At 35.3% G+C, this 26,684-nt stretch overlaps 1 protein-coding gene across 2 annotated transcripts in view; it reads right to left on the minus strand.

Moving 5' to 3' along the window:
* Window positions 1-26,684, minus strand: part of LOC106079142 (GTPase IMAP family member 7-like) — a 44,439-nt gene that overhangs the window by 14,588 nt on the left and 3,167 nt on the right. The window contains exon 2 of one of the 2 annotated variants that reach the window (XM_056041058.1): window positions 6,818-10,445. The exons of the other annotated variant lie outside the window; for it this stretch is intronic. Within the exon in view, the coding sequence (XP_055897033.1) occupies window positions 9,538-10,445 (908 nt within the window). The 3' untranslated portion in view covers window positions 6,818-9,537. Of the gene's footprint in view, window positions 1-6,817; window positions 10,446-26,684 lie in introns of those variants that run through there. 2 annotated transcript variants of the gene reach the window in all.

Below are 26,684 nucleotides of genomic sequence, written 5' to 3' on the forward strand. Positions count from 1 at the left end.
GACTTTTTATGCAGCGATTTTCGTGCAGTAGCGTAACGTCGCAACATGATCAGGTGCTAAACCAATTCCTTAAACTTTTTTTAAAAATCAGATTTTATTTATTTTTTGTTTAGTGCCCCCATCCGAATAAAAGAAGCTTATTTTTGTGCGTTTTGTCTGTTGGTCGGTCTGTCCGTCACGATTAGATTTAAAAAACTAGAACTCTAAAAGCTATTGAAAATCTGATTTACCCTTTAATGTTCCTCCCATAACATCTCAATAGTTTTAAGTATCTAAAATTGATTGTTCCAGATTTTTTTGTGCAAAACTAATCAACGCCAACAAATGTTTGTTTGCTCTTCTAACTTATATTACATTCAATTTCCATGCTTAAACGTTGCAAAAACACATTATCAATAATATGTTGTTCTGTTTTTTATGTAAATAGCATATTAATGCTAAATCATAATCTCTATACTGACTTATATTTCATTAAGTGTAAAAATGTTCCGGATATTGTTTTATAAAACATGAATTATGCCTAATGATTGTTTGAAATCGCATAAGGCTTTTAAAAAAAGTAATTTACTAGAATTGATTACTGAAAATTACTTTTTAGACATTTAATTTTCTTGTAAAACATAACATAGAAGTTTTGTAATCGATAAAGAAAGTTCCGGATTTTGTTTCTTACAAATCGTCGCCAGAAATTTCCGAATTTATTTAAAAATCTACTAACGCCAAATAATTGTTTGAACTCCCTCTTCTAATTAATAAACAAATAATCTTCTCATTTACGAAATAATGTTTTTACGGATTTTTATGAAAAATATTTTAACTCACTACTCTCTTACAGTACATTTAACTTTCTACCTAAAACATTAAAAAATCTAATTATCGTTAATATTATGTTCCGATTTATAAGGAAAACAGAATCCAAACACCAAAGTAAGGTATGAAAATCTCTCCACGTGGCTGTAGTACATCTAATTTTTATACGAGACCATCCAAAAAATTTAATTAACGGTATTACATTTATGTGAAATTCTCTTTTTCTTTTACTATTTATACAAACATCCGGAACAATCTATTATATAAACTTTTCAATTGTGTTCATACCTAAAAATTATTGCGATGTTTTGAAACGTAAAATAAAGGTTAATCAATTTTTAATAACTTTTAGTTGTTTTTTATTATATCAAGATAACGGACAGACCGACTGACAGACAAAACGCAAAAACAATGTGGCTTTGATCCTTTTTAAATAATATCTATTAGAACTCAGTGCACCAATGTCTATGAACCCTCGTTAAATATCTCGTGTAAATAAAGACATTTTTTTTTATGGTACCGGTACTAGCCTATTGTGAGGTAATGGAATTTTTTTTCTTTGACGTCATATGAATGGACTCTTTAAATGTAATGTTAAAAGAACGCACTCGGTGCACCAATGTCTATTAACCCTCGAAAAAATTGCTTGTATTAATGAAAACATATTTTAGTCTAACTAAGCCGTGTGACGTAGTGTTTTTTTTTCCTTTGACGTCACATGGAATGAATTCTTTAAATGAAATGCTAAAAGAACGCACTCGGTGCACCAATGTCTATGAACACTCGAGAAATGGCTCGTGTTGATAAAGGTGATTTTTAGTCTAGCTAGGCCTTGTGACGTAGTGTTTTTTTTTCCTTTGACGTCATATGGAATGAATTCTTTAAATGAAATGCTAAAAGAACGCACTCGGTGCACCAATGTCTATGAACACTCGATAAAAGGCTCGTAATGATGAAGGCGATTTTTATTCTAGCTAGGCCGTGTGACGTAGTGTTTTTTTTTCCTTTGACGTCATATGGAATGAATTCTTTAAATGAAATGCTTAAAGAACGCACTCGGTGCACCAAAGTCTATGAACACTCGATAAATGGCTCTTATAGATTAAGGCGATTTTTAGTCTAGCTAGGCCGTGTGACGTAGTGTTTTTTTTTTCCCTCTGACGTTATATGGAATTAATTCTTCAAATGAAATGAAAAAAGAACTCGGTATAGTAATGTTTATTAAGCCTCGTTATGTGACTCGCGTTTAAAAAAGGAATGATATCTTGATTTAGATCTAATCTAGATTTTTTAAACTAGATCTAGATTTTTATTACAGTATATCTAGATCTGGATTTATATTCTAATTAAAATTATTTTAGAGTCTAGATCTAGAATTTCTAGATCTAGTTTAGACTAAAATAGACTAGATTAAGATGTAGAATTTCAATTTCTAAACTTAAAGTGTAAAAAAAAAGTGTAGATTTTCATTTCCAAACGTTTTGATCAATATTGTAATGTTTTAATATACTAAAACTAATCTACTATTTTTTTATTAAATTTAAATTTAAATTTACGGCAAATGAATCTTTGAAACATTATTACTTTTGACCATCGGATGGCTGCCTGGTCGTGCGGTTTGCGCGCTGGACTGTCGTTCAGATTTACGGATGGCCCAGGGTTCAAACCCTGCCCGCTCCCATCCCCCGTCGTCCTGCGGGAGGTTTGGACTAGGAAGTAATTATCTTCAACTCTGAAGGAACATCCGAAACGTGTAAAACATTTTACATCAAAATTAAATCACCTCTTGAATATTATTTGCGAATATGCAGATCCGACAGGGATCCGACTTCGACGGGGGCCGCCTCTGAGTTTGTGTAACACAAACTCTCTTTGTAATCTTGTTTAAAAGTTGATTTTCTTTTTTTTTTTCTATAAGTCTTATTCCAAATCTATCTATCTATCTATCTATCTATCTATCTATCTATCTATCTATCTATCTATCTATCTATCTATCTATCTATCTATCTATCTATCTATCTATCTATCTATCTATCTATCTATCTATTTATCTATTTATTTATTTATGTATTTATCTATCTGCTTAAAGATAGGTACATATACCATACGTAGTTAATTCAATTTGTTTTCTTTTTCATTATAAAAATGTTTCAAATATAACAAATTTTGTAATGGTTAATAGTTCATTATAAAGTGACATAATCATAGCCACACACACACATCTCTCACTTTCTTTCTCTCTCTCTCTCTTGCTCGATATATATAGAGAGATATATAAATATAATCAAATCCTAGGCGTCACTTACAAGGAACGCATCACGAATGAAGAGATTAGAAACATGATTAATACAGCAATTGGACCCCACAATGACCAAATCTTGTGTGGTGCCCCAATGGTAGAAGATAGGGACAGACTAAGGGATAACTGAAGGTGAAGTTGAATGTGAGCCTGGCCTAACTGATATTGAATGATTATTTAATATATATAATTGTTTCATAAGGGTGAATTTCTAAATAAACCTCAACAAATGCAAGTTTTATCTAAAAAAAATAATTTTCCTTTAGTTAAGTATTCCGGTTAGATTGTGCCTGTTTTCAGTTCACATGTAAAAAACACTACTTATTAATAACTGTTCTTAAATTATATTCCACCTCTATGCATATTAAATAGTTTTTTGTCTCTATAAAAATAAAAGTAAAAAATATTTTGTAAATATAGGTATTTGTGGGACTGAGATTATTTAACTAAGTAATACAATTTTAGGAATACAAATTGAACAAAAATCTAAAACCGTTTGCATAAATGTGTTAAAATTATGGTAATTGTGTACTGTATTGTGCCATAGTCTCCTGTTTTTGTTTTTTTACCATTAATAGTGAATAGTTGTAAAAATGGTGTACTTTTATGAGAATAACTGCTTGCATAGTTGATTTTAAAAATTAACATTTTCGCTTTCAGAAAAGAAAAAAGTAGCCATTGCATCAGAAGTTTGAATGGTCTAAAATATCTTGAAGTCAGATTTTCAATATCTTTTTTAGTTTACGAGATCTAAAAGGACGGACGGATGGACAGACAGACAACACAAAACTAATTGCGTCTATTCTCCTTTCGCGCGCCGCTAAAAATGGCTCACTTTGACGAGATTAAGGATTTAGGAGTTTATGGCACATCGGCACAATTTAGGCCATGTCGTCTGTCAAGAACAAAAGCTTTTAAACCATTTTTTTTTTCATTAAAAGATTCACAGAATTGAAAACGTGGTTTAAAATATTTTTAAAATATCAAGCGAACTTGGCAAAAACTTAGAAGCCTACAATAATGCCATTGCCAAATCTACAGACATTGTTGACATACCATTATTGATAAGAGTTCATCACTTTGCGCCATTAAAAGTAGTTCCACAGAAACTGATGTTTTCAAAGAAATTGATTTAATTATAAAATACAAGGTCTGACATACAATAAACATACAACTTACAGACTAAAGGAAATTAAAACTGATGTTGCGTCAACTAAGATTGGTAAGGAATAAAACTGGACATGTTTGATCCAAAGAAGATTAGAATACCCAAATAGTGTTATGGCACGATGAGGAATTAGTTATTTGTTTCATAGAAATGGAAAGTTTTGACTTACAGACAATGACGCCACTAGTAAAAAACAAGAATAAGATTTTCGGAAAAAAATAGCGAAATGTTAACAAACTACTCTTGACGCTTTAGAGAGAAGCAGTTTTTATGAACGGAGAGATTTAACGCGATGACATTCGATGGTTCCATTCGTTATTATTAAACTTCTTGTTCGATTTTCGCTATCAGCGTTGACTATTTTATCTTGTTGGCCATTCGCCTGTGTTATTGGATTTCGTTATTTTAGTGTTACCTCCGTTTGACTTATCTGCATAAGACACAGCGCCTATAAATATTGTTATAAACCTTGTGGAGGCACAGATGGGGGTAGTGGTGTGAGTGTAGTCAGCCGACGATAATCGCCCCAGGCCAGCGCTAGACGAGCGGTCAACCGTGACGAGTTACGACGGTCGGCCGAGACGAGTTTCAACATGATGGTTCGGGAAGGATCGACGTCGTGAACGGAGCTCAGGAGCGTCACGAGGGATGTAGTCATCTGACACCCAGAATGGTCGAGCGACGTTCTGTCCAGTTCTAGAAGGCCAGTAGGGACCCTATATAAAGAGCGGAGGTGTCGCAGTCAAGATGGTTCAGAAAGGAGGTTCACTACAGGGGTTCAGAGCCCGGTTCACTACAGTCCGGTCGACTACAGCACAGTTCAGCGGTGTGGTTCTGTACGGAGCATTACGACAGTTCAGTGCGGAGTACTGTCAAGTACAGTTAAGACGACTGGCGTCTTGATCTTGGTCTGTAATCGAGTCCGACACAACGAGCCTAGTGTGTGAAGTCAGTCCTGAACTGTTGAACCCAGTGCAAGCCCGGAACGAGACGGAGAGGCCAGTGCAAGAGTTGATACGGCGGAACGGTGTTATCGGAGAGATATTTGTACAGTGTACGTGTTGCCAATTGTACAGTATTGGCTGTTATTTATTCAACTATTAAAGTGTTGCGTTACTTTGGAGCCCTGAGTTGTCAAGTTCTTTAAGTTGGTGGTGTATGGTGCAGTTTGCAGAGAGCCTGGAAAACTGGATAGTGAGATACGTAACAATATAAACACTAACCAGATATTATTATGTTAACAAAGATGACTAATCCCTGCCACATATAACAATTGTTCAGACAGACCTTTGGAAGGGAGAATTCTTTTCTAGAGCTCATCTCATTCTTGACAATTACAAATTTGTTGAGATAAACTGAATTCCTTACCCGCTGTCGTTCTTTAAAACACTTGTTGCGATATTCATGAACTTTTGACAGCATTTCTTACAATAAGAGGACACTTTGACAGCATTTCTTAAAGTAAGAGGACACTTTGACAGCGTTTCTTAAAGTAAGAGGACACTTTGATGACAACAAATTTAATAAAAGATTTTTTTAGCGTTTACGTGGACATAAAAATCAAGGTGAATATATTAAATGTGTGATGACTGCTATGGCAGCATTAGGAATTAGTTATTAGTTTCGGAAATAGGGGAAGTTTTGAGAATGACGTGACTAGCAGTACAGCCGATGTCAACAGACTACATTAGAACGCCTTAGAGCAGCGGTTCTCAGCCTTTTTAGCTCCGCGACCCCTTAATACAATTTTAAACTAGACGGCGACCCCCAACCATAAAATATTTTTCGTTCATTGGCTTAAGTAAATGGGATTTAACTAGTGTTATATTTTCTTCACTACGTGATTAAATCATCTCTATAGAAATGTTTCAGCCCGCAATGGCGTTAGGACGCATTTATCGGAGAGTCATTTCAGTTGTTGAAGAAGTATACTGCAACATCGAAGATGTGGTACGAAACAAATAGTTTGGAATCACAATTATAAAAAAAAAAGAAAAAGAACCACCTACCACTAAAAATCACGTCTACATTCAATGATGATACATTCCCTTAAAGTGTCATTCGTCTCCCCTTACCGTATGTCCGTGTTCTTACATTTCTTTTTGTTATTCCCACTTTTTATTTTATTGATACTTGACGTGCTTTTCATAATTTGTTTAAAATAAGATAATCTGAATATTTTTCCAAACCTACGGCATTTAAAATATAAATATATTTCGAGTATAGACCAAATATGATTGTTACACGTTAGAGACACAAACAAAATATATTTAAAAAAAAACAACTTCAGATGAAAATTAGCCCCGCCCCAAAAAAAAAATCAATTTTCCGATGGTCTTAGGCGACCCCTCGCAAATGGTCAGTCGACCCCCAAAGGGGTCGCGAATCACAGGTTGAGAACCCCTGATATTAACCAATGACAGCCTTCCCCGCGTCGCGTCAGGTCCTTACTACTGATTTCTTACATCACAAAGGACGGCTCGTCGCATTACAAACACCAGTGCAAAGCAGAGTTACAATAATAGAGATAAGACAAGTAGTTTTTATTTGTCAAATTTAAGTTTAATTCTATTCTCTAGTTTTCAAAACAAATTAGTGATATGTAAGAAGATATCTAAGTGCAATCAATAAAATATGATATAAAGAAAAATTACGTAGAGGTATTTAAGATAATTTGATTGTGCTTGCATTACAGGGAACAAACTCTGTATGCACTAGCTGACTAGCATGTTCAGTTTTCAAGACTTAGCTCAGTGTATAGCATTTGTATACGCTTCCATATTGAATGTGATCTTTATTTTCTTTCTTTCAGTTAATTACACAATAGCTTCGGTGGAGATCTTTAAAAAACACATTAGTCTATTTGGAAAATATTCTTCTTGGCTATTTTGTTACTCTCATGCTTACTTGTTTGTTTATTTTACATGTTTCAGATGTTCCTTCAAGATTGAACATTACTACAAACTCGCCCAAAGCTCCAGTAGTACGGCGGGATATGGAAGCGGAGAGGATTTAAACCTATGACCTTCGAGACAACAGTCCAGAGCGCATATCATACCACCAGGCAGCCATCATCTTTCTAGACTCTCACATGCTCAATATTTTACAATTTGACATTAAGCCCAAGTCATAAACCGTGAATAACATACATTATATGTTAGAATAATTTGAGCATATTACATATATAGTGGAAGTTACATATTTTTAAAAAGAAAAAAATATAAATTAAATAGGTTAATGAAGGCACAAACCAAAGACCTCTGATTCGACAACTTTGCCAAGCAAGTACTGTGCGACGTGAACACATGAAATGACCATTGCGCTTCCAAAAAGAGAATCTATTCGATTGGAAGAGTTCACTGGTCCTCAACTGTCCCAACCAGAGGTCTTGTGGTCAAAAAAATAAGTTTTTCATAATAAAAATATCTATTTGAGACTTTGATTATACATGTCAAGACACAGAGGTATGTTGTTAATATATTCTAATATATATGTTTAAATGAAATTTTACTTCTAACAATCATATGTTTTCTAGTGAAATATATGTGTGTAAATGTTTCATTAGATTGCCTAATAGTATAAAACAAATATGGTCCCTAGGTTCAGCCTGAGAGACACCCAAAAAGAAAAAAACGCGTCAATTCTAAGCCTAGAAATAGTAGTTGAAACTTCATAGAACATATGATAGCGATATTACAAAAAGATTCACCATACACAGGGGTCAAAATGTCCTTCAAATTAATATATGGCACTGGCACTGAAGCTGTTCATTTGTTTATATAAAGCAAAGAATAGTTTCAGGAACAGAAACGCCGCCCGTTTTACCAAACTTAAGTTAGTGAACTGTTATCACGAACACCCGTTGACAAACTACCGTCAGTAAAAGTTATGACGTAGCGAATAACTCACAATTAAGAAAACGGCGCTTATCGCCCCCCCCCTTTTTTTTTTTCTCAATGTGCAGAATAGAAAATAAAATCACACTATTAATAGAGAAGAGAAGAAAACAAGCAAAGTGTAAACAAAAAGCTTATCTAAAAGGGAAGAACTCCGTCCTTAAACCTATATCAATAATGTACACGTTTTTTTCTGTTATTCGATATTAAACAAAATAATTAATTACCAATAATCAGTTGACTAATGGAGCATTTTTGTTCATTGATTCATATTTTGTTAGGTACAATAATTAATTGTATCAACTTGGTCGGAGAAGGAGTGAGCGAGAAATAGCGTTAACAATTATTTAAGGCCACTAAGCCCAACAAATTTAGACATCTGTGAATGCTAAAGCATTAGTTTTCCTTGTAGCTAGTAAATAAAATTGTGTATTGTCTAAATGGTTACTTTCTAAAAACAGATTCATGTCTTGTCTATGCTAATGAATGCAAAGTTTCAGCTTGATCTCAATGGGTGTGGGAGAAATAACGTGTACACACTTTTTACTAGACAGAGTGAGTTGAATTAAGCTTTGTTAGAATACAAAACTACTCGTGACAATACATTTTGAAATTTATCCTTTTTTAAATTTTAAAACTATTCCTTCCAAAAAAAAAATAATTTTTAAAAATATAATTCACTTATGTTATTGGCATATGCATAATTTTTTTATCGGTACAAAAATATTTGTATACACAATTATGCATATTAAGATGAAATTATATATTAAAAGTAAAGTTATGTATGGCAGTGCTGAACAACTGAAGAGAACAGCACACTATTTTTCCTTGGCACATTCTGCAAAAGAGCTGACAGCTCAGCAGCAATAAAGCTGGCTAGAAGAAAGAAGAAGGATGTATAAACATTAGAAACAATCTACCCTTCAAATTGTTAATCAAAATATTAGTATGGACATTTTTTTTAGTATGGTTAATTGGATTAAGTTTATTGTTTTATAGAGTCTTGGGAAACAAGCCATAGGGTTGTGACAAATCTATATCTTCTTGGATTATTCCCTGACAGAACAGTTGAACAGACAGGTCGATGAAGAAAGCTTCCTTGGGCCTAGAGTTCCAAGAGTCTTCCACTTAACTCTTCATTAGTATTACCAAGAAATCAAGAAGATACAAAACGTGCTAAAATTATAAAAATATATATAAATATGTGCAAAAGTATAAATGATGATCAGCTACTTTCAAACTACTCATTGTTACTAACAAATATACATTTTAAAAATTGCTGATATTTTTTGCAATGATAAATTTTCATTCAAGTTCGTGTCAAAGTCAACCAACTCGACATGAAACAAACTACATAGAAGATCCTACAAAATAACGCACCGCGGATTAGGGATGGATTCAATTTCATAATCTAAACTCTCTATGTAGGTCCGAAGTCTCCCCGTGCCGTTGTCTTTGTCAACAATTCTATCTTTTAAAATGGCGATTTTCTGGAGTACAGCTTCTCTTTGACTTTTACTTCTTACTTTCAAACGTTCTTCTTTGATTCTATTGATTTTTTCATTGTATTTGGTTTCCAGCGATGGAAGCTCATACTGGAGAATGACATCTTTTCGAAGCTTCTCGAAGGATTTAAATTCATCAAAGGTGTAACTTGGTTCTGAGCTTCCCAGTTCTAATATCACCTTCAAAAGTTTTTCTCTTGAGCTTCTCTTCAGTGTCTTTTGTTCTTCCTTCGTCTCTTTGTTACACACTGGTACGACATTGTTGCCGCATTTCTCCACTAGCTCATTGAAAAACCCTGTCTGCTTGGAGAGCCACTCATCAAACGGGGTGTCTAACACGTCGAGTTTTGTCAGCACAAGTACGCATCTCTTCCAGAAATTTTTATTTCCAAATAGACTTTCTAGTGCGTCAAATGTTTTTTTGTCTTCCTTGGAAAATTTGTTAATTATGTCGTATACCAATATAAATACTATATTGATTTGTTTACGTTCATGGCATGCAATCATAAGTCTAGACATATCGTCAACGGCATTTTGTATGCTCTCCAGCTCACTTTTCTCGACGTCCACTAAACCAGGAGTGTCGTAAACAGTCCATTTACAGCCATTTATTATAGATGTACCATGGTCAATGAGTTTTGTGATTGATGCTGTAGTATGGGTTACACCTACTTCAAACTTGTCGCTATCAAGTATAGTGTTTCCAGTGGTACTTTTACCGTAGCCGGTTTTACCCAAAAGTATCACTGCGATGTCCTTATTGGTTACTGAAAGTAAAGAAATAAAACAATCAATCCATTGGTACCTAAACGAACAGAAATAATAAAGCAATCAATTATTCTGGGCGAATTTCGTTTTTTTAGCTAATTGTTTACAAACGCCACACTCATTAAAAGCACTTAATTGATCATTTTTTAACTTCACATCATAATGCTCTTTCATATAGACTTTAAACTTAAATTAGAAAGGTCAGCTATTTTTCTCTTATCCTTTTCACTTTCTGCCTCTCCCTCTTTCTCTCTCTCTCTCTCTGGAACCCCTCCCTTTTTTGCATCCTGAGTATCGTATTGCGCTCCCATTTGGACTTAAATTAAACTGCCTGCTCTTTCTTTCTAACACTCTTTCTTTCCCATCTCTTTCTCTCACTTATTTTCTCTTTCTCTCCATTTACTCTCCTTTCTCTCTCTCTCTTTCTTTCTGAAATTCCCCATTTTTTGTTTGCAACCTGTGCATCGTAATGCTCGTTCAGTTTGTATGTACTCACATTTATTCAACTCTTGACTTTTTTTTTTACAGTACCACTATTCTAGTCACTCCTTTATGGAACCTGAGTGGGTGGGCGGATAACTGATCTCAAAAACAGCTCTAACGATTTTCCTAGAACAGTTGATATATATCGCTGAGAAAAAAATGACTAGCTCGTTGGTCACAAGGGGAAAACTCTGGTTTGACTGTTATAAGTTTTCAAAGTAAAAATTAAATAAACGTAAATAAGGCTAGAGCAAACATGGCGTAGTCAAAAGTATTACCATAATTATGCGATAATGGAGTAAATTTGAATTCGCTTCAATTTTATTGAAGCCATGATGCGGCACACATATCTCATTCACAACAAGGATTACTAAGGCTTGTGAATGCTTTGGCAGATGCTTGGCAAGAGTTTAGCATTACAGTAAGCTTCTCCATGATCGAAATCCTGGCACAAGACGCCGCAGAAATACCAGCGATACATATTGGAAATCTCACACTTACGGTGGAGCATGAATTCACCTACTTGGAAACAACAATTGTCTGCAACCTAGATGTAGACAATGAGCTGACAAAAAGAATAGGAAAGACTTCTGCAGCAATGGCAAAACTTTCCAAGGGCGTCTGAGAAAATACCAAATTGACTTTGGCAAACAAAATCCTAGTAAACAATGTCTGTGTTCTTAGCAAACTTCTTTATGGTAGTGAGAGCTGGGCAACTTACATGCGTCAAGAAAACAAATAGCTTCCCCTTACGCTGCTTACGACGCATGATGTGCATCTCCTGGAGGAAACATGTCTCCAGCTAGGACGTTTTGAAACTGATTAATAAGCACAGCATCTATGTTCTTCTGACAGAGAGAAGACTACGCTGGCTGGGACATATCACCCGCATGCCAGATGGAAGAATTGCTAAAGACATCCTATACGCTGAGCTTGCGGAGTCAGACCCAAGGGCCGCTCAAGACTAACCTATAGAGATGTGTGCAAGAGACATGAGAACCACAGTCATCAACTAAAGTATATGGGAGGAGATAGCCAAAGACCTGACAGAATAGAAACAGACTGTACGTGCTGGTACGAACTTTGCCGAGAGCAAAAGAAACAAAGATGCATTAGTCACTCTAGATTCTGCCCCGTCTCAAGAGGAAACCAAAGGCAGTGACTTATCTGGGCGCATCAATTGTCTTCCAGGGCAGAAGTAGATCTAGATTAGATGTTTTAGAGTTCTAAATCAGAACTTTAGGTCCAGTGTTAGATCTAGATGTCTATATAATGAGCTTACCGATAAATAATCGCACAAGTATGACTTCCTCGCTGGCCGAATCAGAAAATGTGAAACTTCTAGCAACTTCCAAACCCGAAAGGAACGAATATTTTTCATTTTTTTACATTTCTTGACTAGTTCTTGATCTAGATTTAGACTACATCTAGAAATAAAATCTAGAATCTATATTAGTACTGTTACGGTCTTAGCGCAGCATGGTGTGCATGAATAAAGATGCGAATTTGTGTAATGAATGGAAGGGATGTTTAAAAGGGGAGGCCGGGAGAAATTGACAGGAAGAGAAATGAAATGTTCGTATTTACATAACTTGTTGTAATATTAAAGTATCTAATTCCTGTCTACTGAGGTATTACAAGTACTACAAAGTGTAACAAAATCTCTAGATCTCTAGATCTATTAAGATTGAGAGAGTTAGCGGCATCTAAATCTCTAAAGCTATGTACTAGATTCACTGGTAAACATAAACCTTTAGTTGAAACTTAACTAAAAACATTATTGCTGAATTAATCAATTGGATTAACATTTAAATCTAGATTTATATCATTATAATTGTTATGACGGCCCATTCTCTACATTCACCAATGTGAAAACGTCACTGTATTTGGATGTGCTATGAATTTATTGAAAAAAAAAATTAAAAAATCATGGCAGTGGCTGCTTAGCTTAAGTACATGTTCATTATTCTGGCTGGTCATAGTTCTCAACAATAACCTTTAACATTCAATATTGATGGAAATTTGTACGATTATTAGCACTGCTGTGGGCAACACTAGTGAATTTGGACTACGGTGGAGAACAGTGCCCATTTAGGACCAACGGATATACACTGACTACAGCATATAGACAAACAACGAAAACCCAATTCACCGGCGGAGAATATACACTAGCATTGGCAGTTATACCAGCAGGAAGAAGAGTATTACGGGAAGTAGATACATATTTGTATTCGAATAACATTAAACGTTTGGTTCATTACATTACATTTAGATATGAACATTGTTGGGTCCAGGCATTAAGTATATGAGAATCAAATATATTTAATTGATATGGTCGGATAACTCTATAAAGAAAAATTACAAATGGCGGATAAAGCTAAGATAGTTGCTTTGAAAGAAGAAGGGAGACTATTGGAATTAGAAGGAGCAGAGCTGAGAAAATATGTACAAGAAAGATTAATAGAAAGAGAGAAACTAGTCAAGGAAAAGGAAATAGAGAAAGAGAAGTTAGCCACGAAAAAGAAAGAGAGAAAGAGAAGTTAGCCATGGAAAAGGAAATAGAGAAAGAGAAGTTAGCCATGGCAAAAGAAAGAGAGAAAGAGAAGTTAGCCATGGAAAAGGAAATAGAGAAAGAGAAGTTAGCCATGGAAAAAGAAAGAGATAAAGAGAAGTTAACTATTGATAAAGATAAATTAGCAATGGATAAAAAAATTGAGAAAGAGAAGCTAGCTATGACTGAGGCGTTTTATCGTCAACAATATGTTAATTGCACCATTGAAACCAACGAGGATCCCCAAACATTTTTAGACAAGATGAATAGCTACTTTGACAATTGGACAGAGTCATCAAAAATAGAGAAGACATTTGATGGACTAAAGGTATTTCTTATGCTGGATAAAGTCATTTATGAGAGTCAGGACGAACTAAAAATATTCCTGATGGAGAGAAAGTCAAAATCTGTAGATGAGATTGTAAAATTAATAAGGGCTTACAGAGTGGCACATCCTAAAAAAAGTTAAACAGAGGTAGCGATATTGAAGAAATAGTAGCATTTAATAGAGCTAGAGAAACACAAGACAGTTATAGCAACAATAGAAGACTTAGATATGAAGGACAGAATAGGTTTAGAGGACAAGGAAGGAGCCAAATAGATAGTAGACAAGGTCAGTATAATAGCTACAGAGGAAGATATCAAGGAAACAGACAGGGAAGATATGACGGCAGAAGAAATGGAAGAGATCAAAGTTTGTCGTTATTGTCGAGTTCAGGAATTCTATACTGTTTTCAAACATTTCTTATCTTATCTTATATAATACAGACGTTACTTCAAAAAAGAAGATGATTACGTCCTACGCTTAATGCATTTAGTCATGCATATTAACCAATGACTTAAATTCTGCCAAGTCACTGGTTTTCCTGGCTAGCTCAGGCAACCCATTCCATGCTCTAATAGCACTAGGGAAGAAGGAGTATTTGTACAAATTTGTCCTAGCATATGGGACGAGGAATGTGCCTTTATCTTTGTGTCTTTCAGAGTATTTTATTAAATTTTGTTTTTGTATTTGAAGATTATGGTTCAGTGTTTTATGTATAATTGCTACTTTACTTTTGAGTCTTCTGTCCTGAAGGCTTTCTAAATTTAGAGATTTTACTAAAGGTGTTACTCTAGTCAAATATGTAGGAAATAAGGCTGCAAGAACGATAAGGGACACTGGGAGCACTATTGTTGGAATAAACCGAAAATTGGTCGAAGATCATGAATATACTGGAAAAAAACAAAGCATGTATTATGTTTGATGGTAAAACAGTTCGATTACCAGTGGCCCGAGTGAACATTAAAACACCGTATTATACAGGGATCGTAGAGGCATGTGTTATAGACCATGATCAAATTGATTTGATTATTGGCAATATACCAAACATGAAGCAGTGCACGGAAAAAGAGACAGAAGTTTGGAAAAATTGTTGTGGAATGGCGACTACTCGATCCTGTAGTAAAGATGTAGAGGAAGGAGATTTGGCAAAATTGTTTGAATTATCAACTAAGGAAAAAAAGCAAGATGAAGAACAACATGAAAACACAGAAACAATAGAAATCAAAGAGATAGTATTTAACAAAGAAAAATTTATCACAAAACAAAAAAATGATCCAGAGTTACGTCAGCTGGCTCAGAAAGGAGGTAGAGGAGGAAGATTTTTTATAGAAAGAGGAGCTCTTGTTAGAGAGATTGAATGACATGGGGAAACAGTAATCCAGCTTGTGGTACCTAGAGAATTCAGGCAGCTTGTTATGGAAAATGGGCACGATGTAGCGCACGCAGGACATATGGGAATACATGAAACGAAACAAAGAATATTCAATGATTTTTATTGGCCATCTATTAGTAAGGACATCAAAAACTATGTGACGTCGTGCAGACTATGCCAAATAAAAGGGGCAAGAAAAATAAAAGCACCATTACAAAGGGTGGATATAGCAGATAGACCATTTAGTAAAATAGCGATGGATTTGATTGGTCCAATGCCAGTAGTTTCGAATAGGGATCACCGTTATATTTTAACTGTGATAGATGTGTGCTCAAGATGACCAGAGGCTATTCCACTCAAAAGAATTGAAGCCAGAGACATAGTACAAGCATTATATACGTTATTTACAAGATTTGGATTTCCCAAAGAAATATTATCAGATAGGGGCACTCAATTCAACTGTCAGCTGACTACAACATTCTTGAACATGTTTGGGATTCAGCAAATATTTACAGCCCCTTACAATCCACAGAGCAATGGTATTTGCGAACGCTTTAATGGTACGCTAAAGAAAGCATTATCTAAAGTAGTGGATGATAAACCCAAAGAGTGGAATATGGCTATTTCGTCAATACTATTTGCATACAGAGAGAGTCGTAATGAAACAACAGGGTTTTCACCATTTCAAATGATTTATGGAGGAAATCCGCGAGGTCCAATGACAATATTGAAAGATTTGATAATCTCTCGTGAACATGTAGAAACTAATAACAGTTATGATATTGTAACAGAAACTAGAAATCAGGTTATAAAGCCATGCGAAGAAGCGGGTAGACAGGTACTAGAGAAAAATAAATTAACGCGTTACAGGGTGAATAAACATAGAAAAATGATTGAATTAGAGGTAGGACAAGATGTTTTGGTCTTACTAAAGGATAAGAATAATGTACTGTTCACAAAATGGCTGGGGCCGTACAAAATAACAAGGAAAATTAGCGATGTGGATTATGAAATAGACATTGATTCGAAGCTCAAAATATTTCATGTAGATTTGTTAAAAAAATTCAGACCAAGACAAAGAAGTGAAGAAAGGAGTAAAGATGAGTCATTGACAATGAGTGCCTGTGTGACGGAAGAAATGGAGACAGAGGAAAGGTTTAGACCAATAGAGACAGTGGCAACAGAAAGTAGGCAAACGTGGAAGGATGTCACGGTGGATGGAGTTTCTCTTGATAGAGCTAAAGAAATCAAGGCACTAATTGAGGAGTATAAGAATATTTTTACGGATTTACCTGGAAAAACAAGTATTATAGAACATGATATCAAGTTAACTGGCAAAGTACCGAATAAACTGCCAAAATATACGATCCCATTACACCATAGAAAAACATTACAGAAGGAAATTGATGAGCTACTAACACTTGGAGTGATAGAACCATCTAGTTCACCATGGGCTGCACCAGTCGTGCTTGTTAAAAAAAAGTGTGGCAACTTAAGATTGTGTGTGGATTATCGACAGTTGAATAAAGTCACACAATTTGATCCATTTCCAATGCCACAAGCAGAAGAAAAGTTTACTACGCTAAAAAATGCAAAGATTTTTAGCACGTTGGATCTGTCAAGAGGATACTGGCAAGTACCTCTAAAACAAGAAGCTAAACCATTATAGGCATTTAAGACATCTTCGGGCATATATCAATGGAATGTGATGAGCTTTGGCTTGGTAAATGCTCCAGCCACGTTTAACAGAATGATGGCCAAATTATTCAGCCATAGAAGAGACACAATTAGTTATTTAGATGATAAATGCATTTTTAGTGAGCAATGGGATGAGCATATACAAAGCCTTGGAGAGGTTTTTAAAATTATCAAAGAAAACAATTTAACATTGAAACCAAGAAAGATAAAAATTGGCCTCAGTGAAATTTCATTTTTGGGGTATAAGATTAAAAATGAGTACATTACACCATTGGAAGAAACTGTATCAAAAATATTGGACATTAAGGTACCAAAGACAAAGAAGCAAATTAGAAGCCTTTTGGGTCTATGCAACTTTTATAGAAAATTTATCGCAAATTTTTCAGAAATAATTGAACCACTAACAAATCTAACAAAGAAAGGAAAACCTAACAATATAGTGTGGACGGAGGAATGTCAAGAAGCACTGAACATAATAAAAACTTTCTTTTCTGGGGCACCGATTTTGAAATTACCTGACAATACTAAGGAATTTATTTTGGCTACAGATGCATCAGCCATTGCAATAGGAGGCTGTCTAATGCAAAAATGGAATGGTGTCCCACATCCTGTTTTATATGAGAGTAGAAAACTGACAGCATTTGAGTTGAAATATGCCACCATTGAAAAGGAAGGACTAGCCATTGTATGGTATATAACAAAATTAGTTTTCTACCTAATGGGAGCTAAATTTGAACTATGGACGGATCACGCTCCCTTGGCCTTCATTAATACAAATAAACTAAGGAACAACAGAATAGCCAGGTGGGCATTGCAACTTATGGATTATAACTTTGAGGTCAGGACAATACCAGGGAAAGACAATGTGATAGCTGACACATTATCACGGTGTACATATGATGGAAAAAAATGGAAGTAAGGAAAGGAGCTTGGCCACGTCAATTTTGTTTCTTTTGGTTGGTCAAAAGAATAATGTCAGTAAAATCATTTTGGTGAGAACACAATGATTGGCAGTGTAATGAATAGACATCTATAACAGATTGGAACATTTTGTAAATATACACTGTATGGATTGACGAAGCTTTGTTACATGTGTGAGGTGTCGAGATATTAATATATGGTGTTATATTGAGAATTTGATGAAATCATTGTTAGAAATTTAAAATATAGTATTACAGTTACATAGTTAATTATAGTTTATAATTGTGAATTATGAGATTTACTCTGATTGGTTCGTTGGGAAAGTCTTGACATTATACATTGGGATGGATGTAAGTAATTTTGAACCTAAAATAATAATGTAGAGAATGGTGATATTTAATTTTGCTGTTGGAGATTTTTTGTTGTTGTTGTTGGTTTTTACCTGGTTTAAAAGAATGAGAATTAATGAAGATAATATAATTATATTGAACAGTGATTTATAATTTTATTTGATATTCAAAAGACGTTCGATGTACATCGAACTTGGCAAACAAGGGGGGTGTTACGGTCGTAGCGCAGCACGGTGTGCATGAATAATGGTGCGAATTTGTGTAATGAATGGAAGGGATGTTTAAAAGGGGAGGCCGGGAGAAAATTGACAGGAAGAGAAATGAAATGTTCGTATTTACATAACTTCTTGTAATATTAAAGTATCTATAGAGTAATAACCTGAGAGTCTATTAATATTTCAAAGAGTCTTGTGTCGTAACAAGTACTAGAATCTAGACTTGATATAGAATTGAAATCTAGACTAGAACTAGAATTCTAGTCTAGTTCTAGATCTAGTCCAGATCTGGATATAGACTCTAGATCTAAACTAGATGTAAAATTGGAATCTAGACTAGGTCTAGATCTAGATCTAGACTAAATAGACTCTAGATCAAGATCTAGAACTAAATCTAGAATCCAGACTAGATTAAGATCTAGAATCTGCAAATAATATACAAAACTATACTAGAAATCGTATGACATTACACTTTTAATCTTAAATTACTAGACCTAAAGCTAGACAAATATTATGATCAGGATTAGTAGGCCTACTACTGGGTACTAGTATACTTATGCTGATCGCATCAGATTCACCTCTTAACGTCATACCTCTGCTTACATAATAAATAAATCTGCACCCCTAAGCTAAAAGAAGATAAGCTATTTCCTTAATTGATTATACATGTAAATTTTGTTCAAATTGTTTAATACAATTAAATCTAAATCTAGATCTAATCTGGCCTCTTTTTGTGTTATTTAGATTGTTGTCATGTGCTTAATGAGGATATGTCAAAACTGATCGCTATAAAAAAAATAGTTCGTTTTCATTTGTTTTTTACTTATAATTAAAACGAAGTTTGTATCGAAATTCTTTTTAAAAAAACAACATTTCAATCAGCATTCCATTCAATGAGTTAGTTAAAAAATGGAAAATATATTTCATAATGATCAGTTCACACTTTTCCCATTGTGACTTTAGATGCTAATTTTTTGTACCAATGCGCGAACCTATGAATGAAGCTTGAGTCATTAATGAAGAGGTCTGTGACCTTTTTTAAAAAAACTAACCACCCCTGAAGTTTTTCATTAAAAGGCGTATTTTTTTAAAAATCTGCTTGCATATGTAATAATAAAAGTTAAATGGTTCACTTTCGGAAAAGAAAAAAGTAGCCGTTGCATCAGAACTTTGAACTAAAATATCATGATGTCCGATTTTCATTTTCTCTTCTAGCTTCTGAGATCTAAATGGGACGGACGGACGGACAGACAGGCCACACAAAACTAATAGCGTCTTTTCCCCTTTCGGAGCTGCTAAAAATCAATTTAAACATAACCTTTAAGCATGAATCCAAAACACAACGAAACATTAGTGTCCCTTTTTACAATGCTTATAATAACTAACTTTGCATATGATTTGTACTTGTGAGTGTGTGTGTGTGTATGTATGTTTCGATTAATTTACACTAAAAACTATCTCGTATTTTGTAGAAGCTAAGTTCGGTGACTATTAGTAATTCATGCATGTTGTAGATCTTTTGGTTAGGTAATACATTCTATTGTTATTTGTATTATTATTCAATACATTCTTTATAAAAACTTATATGTTATGTTTCTGGAAAACAGTTTGGGGGCAGGGGAGGGGGGAGGGCCCTAAAAATGTCATTCACTGGGCGCCAGACAATGTTCACTACGGGACTCTACGCCTCTGCCGACGCGCTCGCTATTCAAGAACTTAAAAAACAAAATATTTTTTACAATTTAATAATGAGTTAAGGGAGACTGACATCGCTTGTTTGTCGGGATGCGACTGTGTAGTGTGCGGGATTTTGTCATGAGTTCGCCCTCCACCCTCTAATGTGCTCATAATTGTTTGATGCTTATAGCATACTTAGCGCGCTTTGGTCCAATTTGTATTATGAACCAGTGGGTTGGGAGTATCCTGGAGAAAGTACAGGTTTTCATACTACGTTTTCTGATGTGTCATATACAAAAAAATGTTGCTAAGTGTGAATACCAAACCCGAGGTCTCAGGCCTCCATGATTAAAAACCGACATGCTAACCCGTAAGCTTTTCAAGTACTGATAAAAATAGAAGGTGTTGTGATTTTCTTTTGCTAGTTTTAAATTTTTAGCCAACGACCTAATTTTCTGTACAACGCTTATCTCCCCTTAGCTAGTAGAATCTCTATAGAAAACAAAATGAATTAAGTACGTCTGATTGATCAAATAATTGGTCCATTTTTTTTCGATTCATTCGTGTGTTGTCATCGAAAGAAAAAGAATTGTGCAAGGTTTCAACTTGATCTGAGATAGGGAGGTGGCAGAAATAAGTGTACAAGATTTATACTACCAGACAGACGAATGTGTGTGTGTGTGTGTTAGGGGGGAGTTTGGTTGAAAAGTAACAGAGAGTATATTAATTATTTCGATATTGAAGTGAGAAGCCAAAACAAAAAGGTCATATAGTGTACGTTGTTAGCAGGAGGGCAAAAAGGAGTGGGGGTCGGATAAGTAAACATTATCCTAGAATTTTTCTTTTCTTTATCATAGATAAGTTATCGAGGGTGAAGTAATCGCTCACAAAATGCCTTCGGTCTCGTAAAGAAGAAACTGATTTAAAAACAAAACAAAAAACAAAAACGTTGCTCTTATTGCTACTTAGAGGATTGTCTTCCCTTGTCTTTATGTCCTTGGATTATGTTCTTACTAGCAGCGTAACAAGGTACTCGTGGGCCCGGGTTCAAGATTAAAATGGTGAACCCCTGCCTCTCCACAAGATTATGACAAAAGCAAATCTAGTGGTTTCGAATGCATCAGTACATTTTTTAAAACGTCATTTCTATATGGGTAGGGTTACTACCTTCTGAGAGTTATGGTGTAATAACTCTTAATTAAGTGACAACTTTTGACAAGTAAGCAGTGGCGGACTGTGTATCAAAATCGGCCCGGGCATTATCATATAAACCGGCCCACAAATGGCATGTCATATATTTTCTGTTGGGGGGGGGGATTTTTACCCCACTCCGCAATTTATATATATATATATATATATATATATATATATATATATATATATATATATATATATATATATATATATATATATATTGTTACGTATTTCTGAATCTTCTGACACCAATTGTTACGTATTTCTGAATTTTCTGGCTAGATGTATTAGTTGGCACACAAATAAAAACACAGCAAAGAACTTGACGACTAAACTTTCAGTTTCATATAACTTTAATGACTATTAACTCTAACAATTCGTTACTGTAACATGTAGCGTAGAAGACTGTACAATATCTGTCAGTTAGCTATACTTCGTTGCAATTCATCTCTTTTCAACTTTCCTCGAGCCGTATTCCACAGAACAGACCAACGACACACTTCCCAGTGTCGCTCCAGGTCTCCCAAAGCTGAACCAAGTCGTACTCAAGTCTACCGAATCAGAGCCGCACACGTCTTACATCGACTGTATCGACTGTAACGGCTCAAGTCCACTGTAGTTCGCTGTATAGACTTTAACGACAGTAGTCCACTCCAGTTAACTCTACCCTAGTTAACTTGCATCGAGTCGTACACATTTCTCTTCCACAGAGCCGCCTACGTCTTACATAGTCTGTATCGACTGTAACGGCTCACTCACGACTCCATACGACTGACTTTCACATTAACTCTCTGGCTTATATAGAGTCCCTAATCGCTTGTCCAAAGTTGCACAAACACGGCTAGTACCCTCTGGAATAACACGTGAGGAAACGTCACATCCTGTCTTTGTTGATACATGTAGATTCCAGAAAACATTGGCTGCAGTGTCATCTTGCCGGGGTCACAAGTTGTGACCTCTATCTGTCACTGGACATTGCTAGTACCTTTTGGAATAACATGTAAGGACACGTCACATCCTGTCTTTGTTGATACATGTACATTCCAGAAAACACCCGCTGCTGTGTTATCTCGCCGGGGTCATACGTTGACCTCTACCTATCACTGTTATTTGTAACAATATATATATATATATATATATTAGTGTGTGTGTATATGTAATTAATTAATTAATGTAATTAATCTTCATTACATTCTGATCTTTTATTGTTTCAAACGTTTTTTTTTCTACCCTAGAATACTTTCTTACTATATTTAGTGGAAAGACAGTACACACCGCCAAAGGGCAGATAGGGAGTCCGGGAGAGCGCTGTGAGCTTCCCCCAGTGGGGTTCGGGGCGAAGTCCAGGAACCAAGCATTATTTTGTTATTTTAAGCTTTAAAAATGCATATTCTGAGGTATCTACAGTGCAATTAGCCTGCTACTCTTCCGCTAAAAAAATTCAAAACCAAATCTGCTATTCAATGAGAATCAAGCTTTTGTTTTTGTATTGGAAGGGGAAGGGAAACCACAAAACCCCTTTTGGCTACGCTCATGAAATTAGGTGACTGTAGTTTGCTTACGTTGGCTGCACTGGGGCAGTAAGTAAAGTTTCCCTTTCAGACAATGAGGTCTGAGGCAAGTGATGGTTTAAAGACCCTCCCCTCCCGGCCACGCCCATGTTTTATATTATAGGTGTAAGCCTAATTCTCTAAAAAATATATAAAGTTTGCTAACGCATCGAAACCTGGATGTATGCATTCGTAGGATTACATAATGTATTCTATTTATACATGTATGTAGTCTGAAAACTATAAACAATACAATAGCACCCTAATGAGTTTGAAGCTTTTTGGTATTACTTATAGATTACAGACGTTTCTTCAAAAAATAAGATTGTTACGTCTTACGCATTTCATGTGTCAAATCTAGTCATGCATGTTGATCTGTGACTTAAAATATGCTAAATCATTGGTTTTCCTGGCTGACTCAGGCAACCCATTCCATTAAAAGATAAGAGAAAGCAGAACGGTTAGAGAGGCACTTACCTAATGTGAGAAGCGATTGCTTCCTCCTGGTACATTCTCAAAAACGCGAGTTGTATATGACTATACCATGACCCATTATTTAAAATATAAATCTCCTTTCATTAAATATCGGATGTGACAGTGCTATATAAATTATTGTAATTATTGTAATAATTTTCATCATTAATTACTTCATACTAAGCATAAGTTTGTCATTAATTATAATAGTATAAAAATTGATTTAGATCTAGATTTATTTTTTAATTAAATAAATATTATTTGTAAGCCTTTTTTAAGTGAAGTATTTTTAGATCTATGTTATTAAAAATAAACAAAATGAAACTTACTTTTTCTTTTCAAATCGCAGAAAGTAGAGCTTTAAACCCATATTGAGCTGTGAATAAGTTGGGTGGTTTGCAATTTCGCGGATGTGTGTATTGTGTATGTGTTAAAGTTAATTTCTATTAAGTATTGTTAAAGAGCTAATTGTCGCGCCTCTCTTTCTTTCTTTTTTCTTTTGCTGCGTTATATCAATGTTTTCTAACTTAACCTCTCTCATCCCTCTTTTTGGTTAAATATTACTGGAACCATTAAAAGACGGGGGAGGGAAGGAGCAAAAAAAAATAAAAAAAAGCGCCATCAAAGGCCCATGCCGACCACCAAAATGATTAGGCCAAACACAACCTCGAAGACATCAAAGCAGTCCATGCCGCTCGTGCATAGCAGAAAGTACGGTCTAACATTTTGCAAATGATAATACGTACAGTGTAAGGGCCTATAGTGTATTTATTTTTCTTATTCTTGTTGAATTTCAAACAATATTAATTGTAATAAGAATTTAAAAAAAAACAACAAGAAAACAAGGCCCGAGTAGATATGCCGCACTGTGTGTACATTGTTGTAATAACTTTTGGTAATAAGATGAGATATAACATAACAGCGTGGTACAAGAATGGTTTAATACAAATACTTACAAAGTTAAAATATTTAAATTATTACATTTAACACATTTAATTTTAATAATAATAATAATATTTATTGCCCGTGTCATCATTGTCCCCTATTGGTCATGGGCTCTGGTTCATTGAACCCCTTAGCGCCATGGATGCTACGCCACTGGTTCTCAATCATTCACCAGTCAACTTACCACCTTAGTATTGTTGCTTAGTACTCGGAATTTACAAATATAGACCGATACACTAAAGGTAGCGCAGTTAGATTAATGGCTTTTGTGTTACTCTATTAAGTGTTAGGATTTATTTGAAAGGTAGAAATGGATATAAGACATAAAAATAATTGTTAGGAAAGATTTGAAAGGTAGAAATGGATTTAAGACATTTTGTGACGTTTTTAAGACTAAGTACCAGGTGAGTGAGCCTCGCTCGGTTTTTTTTTTCCAAGCTCAATTCGGAAACGTTAGTGTGTGTCTAATTTATGTGGACGAGACCGGGAATTCCCTTTTTACAAATGTAAAGCCAAAATTAATATTACGTTAATGAAACATTTTTAAACCTATATAACTGCCAACCTCGATTTTATTTATGTGGCTATATATATATATCATAGGCGTAGCCAGGATTTTTTTTTCGGGGGGAGGGGAGGGTTCCCCCGCCCCCCCCCCCCCCGCGGAAAAAAAAAATATATACATCTGTATGTGTGTGTACATAATTAATCTTTATTACATTCTGAACCTTTTGGAAGACGTTTATTGTGCCCTAGAATAGGTTCTTCCTGGAACCCAAGGGGATATTGGGGAGCTCGCAGCGCTCCCCCACCGCTGGGCGAAGCCTCGCCGCCGTGCACTATTTCTGGTATAAAAAAGCAAATAAAATGCATATTTTGAGGTATCTACAATGCATTATCTTGCTATTAAAAAGTTTTATTTCAAAAACGTAATGTGCTATTCTTAATAACTTAGACCCTCTCGCGCTTTTCGGCGCATTTTCCGGCAAGCTGTTTCCACAAAAATCTGTCACTGGCAATGTCTGAAGCCTCTTCTCACCTGCTCTGAGGTTGTCAATGAAAACGTGGTGCCAAGTTGTACTAGGATGTCATTGCAACTCTTATTATGCGTAATTCATTTTGTCGGAGAACATGTCCCGCAAAACCTCATGCGACGCTCTGTCACAACCTTACTAAGGGTTCGACTCCCAGTTCGGCATATGATTTCTTTGATTTTGACCCGATCTCTATAACTGACTCCTAAAATCTGTCTTAGCCATCTTTGTAGAGCCACATTTAGTGTTTCGGTAGATGACTAATGACACTTTATTAAGCCCCGCCACTGGTCGAAATTTTTAACCTCTCTTGACTACCCTCTTGGAATTACATGCCTGTATTTCGCTTTAGATTTTATATAGAAAAGGGAAGTTTTATCGTCAAAATCATCTGTTTGGGTGTTTAAAACTAAAAAAATCTCATGAGTTTTTTTGTTTTTTTTTAATTCAAAACCCCATTTAGCTACGGTCATAGAACTTGGTGACTGTAGTTTGCTTGAAAATAATATTGAAGAGAGAGGTTTTCAACTCAAAACGCTCAGTAGGGGAATTTTAAACTCAAAACCATCTGGAGGGGTTTTATTTTTTTTTAAAAGCCATCTGGAGGAGGGGGATTTAAATTCAAAACCCCTCATTAGCTTAGCTACGCTCAAAGAATTTTAGCGTGTAATTTGCTTTTTTTTATATTGAAGAGGTATTTTTTATCATCAAAACTTTCTGAAGGGGGATTTAAACTCAAAACCCCCTTTGGCTACGCTCATAGCATTTTGAGTGCGTAATTTGCTTTTTTTTAATATTGAAGAGGTATTTTTCAGCTTCAAACCCCTTAGGCAGGGGGGTTTAAACTCAAAACTTTTTTGCCTGGCTATGCTCATAGATTTTCTAGTGTGTAATTTGCTTTTTTTTTATATTGAATAGGTACTTTTTAGCTTCAAACCCCAACTGAGGGGGGGGGGGGGGGTTGAAACTCAAAACCCATTTTGGTTACGCTCATAGAATCTTGAGTGTGTAATTTGATTTTTTTTATATTGAGAGGGGGTTTATGGTAATTTTTGGAGGCGGTTTTAAAGTCAAAATCTTCCTGAGCTGTTTTCTTGGAATTTGGGGATTGTCGTTTGAACTTAGTCGAAGTTTTGTTTACAAAAGAGAGGGATTTAACTGCAAAACACCTGGTAGGGGGTTTTAAACTCAAAACCCCTGTAGGGGGTTTTAAACTCAGAACCCCTGGTAGGGGGTTTCAAACTCAAAACTCCCATATAGAGGAATTTTTAACTCAAAACCCCCTCGGCTGTGCTGTGGTAAGGGATGATTTAGAATTAAAACTCACCTAAAATAAACAAAATGAAAGCAAAAAATCAGTCACTGAATTCAGTTTTCCCCGCTGCGGGGGGATTTCATTTCGGGGGGCGTAGCCAGGGGGGGGTTCTTGGGGTTCACCCCCCCCCCCGA

This window comes from Biomphalaria glabrata, chromosome 9, assembly GCF_947242115.1.
Source record: "Biomphalaria glabrata chromosome 9, xgBioGlab47.1, whole genome shotgun sequence".
In the NCBI taxonomy this organism is placed as follows: domain Eukaryota; kingdom Metazoa; phylum Mollusca; class Gastropoda; family Planorbidae; genus Biomphalaria; species Biomphalaria glabrata.